Below are 10,000 nucleotides of genomic sequence, written 5' to 3'. Positions count from 1 at the left end.
CCACGCACCTCGCTGAACATGGCCCTCGCATCCCCCGTGCAGCGTGCCACCTCGCCTGGAAATGAAAGGTGCCCCGGGTACCCCCCCCCCCCCCGATTTTTATCCTAGTTTGGCGGGAAAGGGGGGAATGTACCCGTGACTGAATTTGATTTACTTTTGTGTGTGTGAGCGTTAGCTTGTTTGTTTTTCCTGCCTGTACTTAAATGAAAGTGAATGCTGCATCCAGTCTGTTAGTTTGTGTTTATGTCAATAAATGCCGCAGTTAGTCTTTTTTTTTTTCCTTATGATTGTTTGTGTATTTACTTGGCTTATTCTATTCTTTCTTTGCAGAAGGAGCGAATCAAGGAAGTACAAGAGAGGGTGTCACTACTGAAGCTGGTCATTGACAGTACCAAAGAAGATATCTCCCAAGGTAGATGTTATTGTTGTTGTTGTTATTGTTATTGTTGCTATTGTTATTGTTGCTATTGTTGTTGTTGCTGGTGTTATTATTATTATTGTTTTGTTGTAGTTGTTGTTACTATTATTATTATTATTATCATTATTATTATTATTATTATTATTATTATTATTATTATTATTATTATTATTACTACAAGTATTCTTAGTATTATTATTGTCAATCTTATTATTATTATCATTATTATTATCATTATTACTATTATTATTGTTTTCATTGTTATTATTGTTATTGTTATCATTATGATGATGACGACGATGGTGATAATGATAATGATGATGGATTTTATGTGGAAGTGCTTTTGTTTAGATGTGTTCCATTTCTGATTCAGAGCACAGGAATCCCCAGTAATTTCTGTGTCTTGAGAAGTTCATTGTCCATGGTCTTTTGTTTGTCACACCCAACAGCCTTTTCTTCTTTTCTTTTCCTTTTTCTTTCTTTATTTTGCAATGGACAGCTTTGTAAATGTTGTTTCTGTGATTTGGAATTGCAGTGAAAACCCAGAGTGCTGAGCTGTCCAACACCAATGCTATGCGGAGGCAGCAGCTCCCTCTCTTCCAGCAAAGACTGTCGAAGATGAGGAAGATTCTTCACCAGTACCAAGAAAAGGTAGATTTGTTTGTTTTTGTTTGGCAGGGGCTACATTCATGGCCTCAGAGCATTAGCACAAGTTCTAGTGCTTTGGCTTGGGGCATGATATTGCATTAGTCCAGATTTTAAAGATTTGGTACATGGCATAGCTTTAAAATATGCAGGAATGTGGCAGCATACTACACCTGTGCCAACCCAACCCAACCTAGCTAAACTTAACCTATCGTGATCTGATCTGATCTAACCTCATCTACCAATCTAACCTGACCTAACATAACCTAACCTGAAAATATCCACCAGAATCCCCCTTAATAGCTATGCAATAACTTGTAATGTTAACCACAATTAGATATTGTTATCATATTTTTTCTATTCCTCTGATTCAGTCACATTGTTATCTTTCCTTTCCTTCTTCTTCTTCTTCTCCTTCTTCTTCTTCTTCTTCATCTTCTTCTTCTTCTTCTTCCTCTTCTTCTTCCTCTTCTTCTTCCTCTTTTTCTTCCTCTTCTTCTTTTCCTCCTCCTTCACCTCTTCCTCCTCCTTGTCACCTTGTTCCCCCTGTCTTCCTCTTCTTCCTCTTCTTGAATATGAAAATGAAGGTTATCTTACTTAATACATGGAAGTTGATAAGATAGTGTATACTAGAACGTTGAGTAAACATATATGAGTAAATTGTCCATAGATATTGTTCATGTAGATAATATGTTATCATTATTACTTAAAAAGAATTTCTATCAGTACTACCAGTCTCCTTAAAAATGATTTCCCTATATATCTTTTGTTACTCTTATTTTTAGACATGACATACGTTACAGATTCGTGACAAGAGAGAACAACTAGCTATTAGCGAGGCTCAGCTAAAGGGTGTTGTTCGTGGCAATATAAGACAGCTAACGCGATACATATTCCCGATTACAGAAGTCAAGCCAGCTAGAAGGTAGCGTGAAAAGTTGGAAATTGTAGTCTCTTGTCCAATGAATTTGTAAGAACTTTTTTTTTATTCTTGATAATGAAGAATCTGGCTTAAGCTGTGATATAAACTTGAAACTGAAGACTGATCATGACATTGCTTCAGATTTTGATTCAGGAAAAAATTAACTTAATGACATATGTTATGGATTTATGACATTATATGATTTCTATTTTGGACAGGTTGTATCAATTTTAGATTTAAAAGCGAGAAAGACAACAAAAATTTACAACATTGAAATATTTATGTATTATGCTTCATTAAGATAATTTATTTGGAACAAATGTTAACAGAATAAGACCAAACTTCTAGAGGTTTAAGTACTAGATTTTGAATACTGTTTATTTTTTGTAGCGTTGATACTGATCCAGAGCACCTTGACACGGTATCAGCAATTGCAGAGGCATCACAAACTACATATGTAAGAGGTCGCTGGGTATATACCGATACTTCCCATGAGACACAGTATCGCATTGTTCACCCGATGTTACCAGGATCTGGAGACTACTCTGCCTATAATCTTTTGTGTATGTCAGAATTTGGAGTCTTAGTCCAGTTAGTGTAATTATACTATGTCATTTAGACCATTATATCCATAAATTTCTGTTTTTATTGGCACTGAATTCTGTATTTTTCTCACTTTTTTATAGCTGTGGGTGCAAGTGGGGGTGAGTGTGAGGAGAGTGATGGAGAAGAGAGATCTGGAGGCTACAGTATTTGTGCTGGCCTCACTTATCTTACACAGCTTGTCAACACTCTTGCATTTTATCTGGATGTTACCTTACCAAAGAAGCTCTGCTACAGGTAATTACCAGGTTGTTGGTTGTAAAGGATATTTTTTAATTGATATGTAGGTACAGGGGAGACTGTGTTAAGTTTCTCAGAAAAGTAAATTTTTAAAGAATAATTTTGTGTTAAAGATGCCTTCATTAATCAGTAAAGTATAAATAAAAAAATAATTGAGATAGGTAACCCAAACTCATGTTCACTTTTTTTTGTCAGCGAATTCTGCAGAAACGAGCTGGGTGAACAGCAGTTTGCAAGACGTGTTGCAAGACTTAACACAAACATAATATATCTGTGTTTGTCTCAGAATGTGCCGGCTAAATTGTTGCGACCTACACACAGTATGCCTAACTTGTTAGCCCTTCTTGACACACAGATAGCTGATCTTGGCAGGTAAGTGAATATCTACAGAATGAAATGAAAGTAAATAATTACCTGCCATCTGTTGAATAAAGAAAGGAAGAGTTGGTTGTTGGAGATATTACTGTTAATTCAGAAAAGTTTTGGATTGCATGAACCTGGTTTGGAGATATAAACAATAGCTGTAATGTTAAATATCTTCAATTGTTTATTATCATGGATTTGCATATTTCAGACAAGGAAGCTTTGAGATTGCAGAGTCCTTGTTGGAGAGCATGGAGGATGGCATGGAAGATGACAATGCTGAGGGTTCTGATTCTGAGGAAGAGGAAGATACAGACACACTCTCTGCTGAGTGGGAAACTGTAAGTAATTACCCAGTTTACAATGCAAGTCTTAATGTGAATGTAATCTGTAGTGCATGAACTGGTTGTGGCTTAACAGAGGCTGAAACATGAACATTCCACTGGTTTACTAGTTATATTTTTCTATTTTGTTGAAGGATAATTGCATTTGTTCAGTCGATTTTTGTATCAGTTTTACTGATACAATTGCTGACTATTTACCAAAAACAGTGAGGTAAAATGTTGATGTTCTCCAAATTTGTAACACAAAATGTACCTTTTGTGTGTCATTTGCTGTTGGACATTATAAAGCTCATTTCAGAAAAGGTTGTAAACCTAAACACAAGGTACCCAGTCCATTTTGCATAGGTAATGCAACAATAAGATTATAATAAAAATACAACTATTACTACTAAGAAAGCACTCTATTTGTAGACAACATTTCAGTGAAAGTTAAAGATTATAATGATGTTTATGGTAGATGTAAAAAAAATTTCAGGTTAGTTGGTAGATTGGCAGGTAGATAAAGAGACAGAAGGACACAGACAGACAAAGAGAAACAAATTCTGATTTATTATAATGTACATTCTCTATTGGCAAATTATCTAGGAAGAAGAGTATTTTCAATTTTTTCATTTACTTTTTTCTCATATTACAGGTACCCAACCTGCCTTTATTGGAACCGCCCTTAGTGCCAACTCACCAGACTTTCTCGACATTTAATTCCACGGCCGTGTACTCCCAGGCAACAATGGGTCATGCAGGGCCTGGTATGGGTATGGGTACTGGAGCAGGTGGCATTGTTTCCTCAGCAGCTGCTTCAGTTATCTCTCTGTTCCGAGGTTTTGGTGGTGCTCAGAACAAGTGAGAGAAGCATTAGGCTGAAGTAGCAGTTTTATAAGACTTGTGGTGGATATTCACAATGAGGTCATATGGATAAGGTAAATGAGTTGGGCCAAGAAGTTGCTGGTGTCATGGCATGGACAGGTTGGCATTACCAAATCTCTACCTCATTCAGATATGTGAAAGTGTTATAAAAAACAGTCACTTTTACAAGTGATTTACAATAAATGAAGAAAGACAGGCTTTGTGAACAAAGAGATGCAAGCAATAAATTAATTCTGTTAATCACAATTTCTGAAGCCTGGAAATATTTCATTAATTTTATATACAAGAGAAATACATGAAAATGAAAATTATCCACACAAACTACAAACCGGTTACTTATTTTGTGCTTTAGAAAATTGAGGATTTTAAATACCTTTATCCATCTTGGACTTTTTTCAGGAAAAAAATAATACAGAAATTATAATTCTTTTATAATCTTCAACTATTCTTTGTTGTTTTATATCTTTTCTTCATGTTGAGTTGTACAGGTATAAGGCAGGTGAAAGGTATTCTCATTACTCATAAATTTTTTCTTGCAGCTTTGTGTTTCATTATTGTAGTACTTTTGAGAACTCACTTGCATTATTTCCACCATTATCTCAAAATACAGGAAAGAAACTTATTTTAACTATCCCTATAGATTTTCATATAATTTTAAAAGAGTTAGATCCTCTTTTTTCAGTGAATTAGACATGTACGACAAACCTATTTACATAAATCATCATAAAACTTTTTATTTTTCCCATTAATGTCTTTCATTTCCATATCTTACACACAAAAAATATGATGCAATATTGTAACTGGCAATCAGCACAAATAATTACTTTTTCTATGGAATAATAGCACTAACCAGAAGACAGGGCATAACCAAATAAAGTCTTGAGTCATGCATTTGCATTTAACTGTGAAGTATGTCAATGTCTAGTTGCGGTGCAGTTCCATTTTAACAGTTTATTACATTCATCCAGAGGCTTACCATTGTAGTTGTACCTTAATTTGAACATGTATAGTATTGTACATTTATGATTTGATGGGATAAAGAGGACAATTAAAACACAACACATTGGCATTAGTTACCATTCTTGCAGAGAGGTTATCTGTGGATATAATAACACAAATGAAATTTTCTAAATGATGGGAAATATAAGGTTAGGTGAATAAGAGAAATTATCTGCGGTGACTGGTAAATTCTCCAAAGGGGTCTAGGCGAATTCCAGAAAATTACTCTCAGTTTTGTTTGCTCATTATATTTCTCTTTAAATTGAAGGTGCATCCTACACACCAGTGTATCTTTTATGCTGCAAAATATGGCAACTTGATACAAGTACTCCTCAATAACCTCCCTGACTGTGCTTTACATATATTTAGTCATGTGTTATACAGGAAAGGTTACAATTATAGGTTTTTCTTAGTGTATTACTTCTTTTTCGCATGATGTGACCTTCATATTCTGTTTATCTGTGAATTTCAGTAATTATTTGATAAGGGCAAGTTATAATTTTATTACTTATTAAATGATTATCAAATATATTTACAACAATTTTAAACAGTTGCAAAATAATTTTTGGAGGTTGTTTAGTTTTTCTAAATGAGCAATTATCATATTATGTACACTTCTCTGTACTAATGAAACTATCCATTATCTATTCAATAAAGGCATTCCTTTATTGAATAAATACTTCTCATATTGTAGCATAGTTGTTAAGAAATTTTGAATGAAACTCAATCCCTTGCACACAATCTTGCACAGTATGGACAGTTGGCTAGTGTACATTTTTTTATGGCATTATCAAATTGTTGACACTGCAAATTGTGGAGGTTTATTAGGCATACAATATTTTCTTTATAACCATCCCTTAGCATGTTACTAATCACATAGTACAACTAAACATTTTATCAGATCCCATTTAATTTTAATTATTATTTTTTTTTTAATGTGTCAATGAAAGCATTGACACAATTGGTTCCAACTATACTCCCATACTCTTCCTATCAGTACCAAGGTACGCCTGCTCCTGTCTGTGTGGAGCTTTTTATAACGTGCTACTGCTAGCATTTAATAATTCCTTATAGATTAAGCTTGAAATTCCAAGTAATGTCAGTCTTCACTAAATTGAGATGTAGCCTGGACAAAAATTTGCAGGCTAGTTTTGGCCTCCATCTATCCATTGGTGATTTGGCTAAAGAAAATATCAGGGAGGCCACAGTAACTATTTTCCCCCACCATCACAAACACATACACAGACCATTTTTCCCTCCTTTTTATATGATGATTCTTTTATCACCATCTGTAATCTCACTACAAGATGTCCCAAACCTGATTTTACACTGCACTTGGCTTGAGTCTGAGTTGCCATTTCTAGCCCACCCCAAACTTTTGTTTTCTTCCTTAAACTTTGTCTTTTCACTTTTGGTGTGTATTTAACATTATCTACATTAAGGCAAAAGAAATTGTTCCTTTTTCTTTGACCACCCAGCTCACATCCACCCACCAGCATTGCATAACTTATTTCCAGTTTGAGAAATATGTTTTCTGGTGTTGTAAATCATGCCCCATTCTGGCCACTCTCTCAATCTAAAGTACAGTAGAAACTGAGGTGGGAGAAGTATTTTGTCTTTATTTTTCCAGACTTGTGGGACTCTACGTGGGCTAACCAAGTGAGGTATGAGAATCAGGAATACACAGAATAGTACTTCTGAAACTACAAAGGAAAAATTTGCCTTTGGGGAAAGGTGAAAAAATGTTGGCTGGGGTATTATTGTCTACAGTATTTCAGTCTTTAGGGGATGATTAGTAAAAGCTACAGATATGATTTGTGACTATTAATTTATTATTTAGAAGTAGCCGACATTTTAAAATAATCAAATATTTTGATAGTATGAAAACTATTGATTTACTTATTTTCTGAATAATGCGAATGTCTCTGACTTACCACATATTTAGGTGGCATACTTTCAGGAAAGAGTTTTTTGCTTTGAGTGTGCTTTTGCATCCTATTACAGCTGCAGATTTAGCACTTTATTATTTTTGCATCATTATTAAAACACTTTTTAGAGCCACTCTCTAGAGTTTTCATCTCCTGGCAGTAACAACTTATTACTGCTCAGTTTGATATACATGGAATTTATTGAGATTTTTTAAAGCTACTTTTCCCCCTATAGAGGTTTACATAAAAGTTGCACATTATTATAAGTTGAGTAATACCAGACTTGCATATTGCAATGAACCTTATGAAGTACCTGAATAAATTATGGCCTACAAGGCTGATTTTATCAGCGTGAAACAAGTTAGCATTTCATTGTTTTGGGTTGCTACACTTGATGGAATTATTATAAACTGCAGATAAGAAAGAACATAAAATTATGTGAGGTCTTTAATACAAAAGACAAGAAAATGATGTAGTCTTAGTAAATAGATAAATAGACACACACACACCACACCATACCACATACACCACACACCACACCACACACACCGCACCACACATACCACACGCACACATATACCACACGCACACACATACCACACGCACACACATACCACACGCAAACACATACCACACGCACACACATACCACACGCACACACATACCACACGCACACACAACCACACGCACACACAACCACACGCACACACACCACACGCACACTCACACTCACACTCACACTCACACTCACTCACACAAATATGGACATAGCTATATCTATCTTTCTCTCTATTTATAGATATAGATAGATAGATATCTGTATATAACAATCTATTTATCTATCTGTCTATATGTTGTGTATGATTTGTGTTTAGTTATATGCATACATACTTTATCTATTTATTTATCTATATAAATGGTAACGTTTGACTTTTTTATGTCTCTTATTCCTATTGCTGCACATTTATACTGTAATGCAGTGTTATGTATTATATCTCTACTTGTAATTAGGAAGTGTTTCTTTTGTCCCAAAGTACTATTAGTACTATTACACTAACTTATTTACTTATACTTACATTGTATTTGTATTTTTTACTTCACTTTTGAAACAAATCATTTTCTTGTATTGAAGAACATTTCTGTATCCTTTTATTGTTAAGAGGTCAAAGGCATAGCTATAGGAATATATAAATTGTATGTTGCTGAAATGTCTTAATTGTTTGCATCTTTTTATGAAATATCATTTGATGTGGATATACTATTGAAAATTAAAATGTACAATAAGATTCTCAGTTATATGCATTTATGCAAGCACGTGTATATTGCATTCACATCCCCAAAACATATACAGACTGCAGATAGACATGCACACACAGACTACAAACATGCCAGCACACCCTAACATACAACCACCTCCCACACACACTCTCCCATAAATGCCAACAAATAGACATTCACATATGCCTCCCACCCATACACATTACCATGCATACATGCCTACTCCCAACCACTCATCTATACATGCCTGTGCCCATGCATGCTCACATACATGCTTACACAGAGATGCATATTTTCATCCATAACCCACCCCCAATACGCACATGGAACTGTTAATCTAAATATTAGTAATATCATTATTCATATAGTTGGTTATACTGCCGAGGCACAGGATAGAACGGGATTTCTTTTCATTAACATAGTTATAGTAGAACATTTGAATTGATAAAAATCTGCTCTTTTATAGAAAGGGAAACATTAGAAGTGATGCCTGCTTCTTTGCACAAACATTTGTGCCAGTTCATATTTGATTTTCAATTTTGATTTGATTGGTACTTTGTTATTTTGTTTTCTGAAAGAGTATGATTAAATGGCTTTAACCTTTTTAAAACTTGTAACTGTGTTTTGTGTAACTACTTTTATGATGTATATATTAATGAAGAGTTACAATTATGTGGATAGGATTATGTTGAAAGTAAGATATCTCTAAGTACCATTATAAAGGGAAAGTTTTTAGCATCATCTATTGTTTTTGTGTGTGTTGTGTAATCACTAAGTATATAGTTTAATTGCATTGATTTTCCTTTAGTTTTCACTGATATCTAAGCCTGTTTTGCTACTGCATATATTTAATATATACCAACATACCCTTGACCATTGGGGAATGGGAAAAGGATATATTTAATATATACCTGGAAATGTGTATATACATATATTCATGTGTGAATTATATTAGGTTTTTGTTGTGAAATGCAGAGTTTTTATTTGTATTTTTCATTAAATACACATACATATACACCAAATTGTGCACATGAATGCATTCTTAAGTTTAGGTTCACTTGTATACTTACTCACAAATTGTATTTCCCCAAAGAAATTGTATGGGGAAAGAAGTGATGAAAAAACAAACTTGCGATTGTATAATCCCTCTAGTCATTAATGAATTCATTGTGATTTTTTTTTCTGTATTCACTTACATTTGCAATGTTTACTCAGGTTGCAGTCAGATATAGTGTGGTTATTGAGTAATTTCTTATTTGTAGTATTGTTAGCATTTCAAGAGCTTTAGAATGTTGTATTTGATTTTCTTTAAATATGCAGTATTGTTTCATAAGCTCACATAGTTTAGTGGAAACCTTACTCTCAACAACTTGCTGTGGGAATTTAACACATGGCT

The 10,000-nt window shown here is 34.1% G+C and overlaps 1 protein-coding gene across 3 annotated transcripts in view; it reads left to right on the top strand.

Moving 5' to 3' along the window:
- LOC125035822 (beclin 1-associated autophagy-related key regulator-like) overlaps positions 1-5,144 on the top strand; it is a 42,538-nt gene extending 37,394 nt beyond the window's left edge. For all 3 annotated transcript variants that reach the window (XM_047628058.1, XM_047628060.1, XM_047628059.1), the window contains 8 exons: positions 331-412; positions 954-1,069; positions 1,867-1,988; positions 2,376-2,548; positions 2,672-2,825; positions 3,024-3,200; positions 3,403-3,532; positions 4,170-5,144. In XM_047628058.1, the coding sequence (XP_047484014.1) occupies positions 331-412; positions 954-1,069; positions 1,867-1,988; positions 2,376-2,548; positions 2,672-2,825; positions 3,024-3,200; positions 3,403-3,532; positions 4,170-4,379 (1,164 nt within the window). In that variant the 3' untranslated portion in view covers positions 4,380-5,144. The remainder of the gene's footprint in view (positions 1-330; positions 413-953; positions 1,070-1,866; positions 1,989-2,375; positions 2,549-2,671; positions 2,826-3,023; positions 3,201-3,402; positions 3,533-4,169) is intronic.
- Positions 5,145-10,000: the final 4,856 nt, after the last annotated feature.

The sequence above is a fragment of the Penaeus chinensis genome, chromosome 20 (genome assembly GCF_019202785.1).
Source record: "Penaeus chinensis breed Huanghai No. 1 chromosome 20, ASM1920278v2, whole genome shotgun sequence".
In the NCBI taxonomy this organism is placed as follows: Eukaryota; Metazoa; Arthropoda; class Malacostraca; order Decapoda; family Penaeidae; genus Penaeus; species Penaeus chinensis.
Note: the sequence above shows the minus strand (reverse complement) of the source record. Positions and strands in the feature narration are given on the sequence as shown.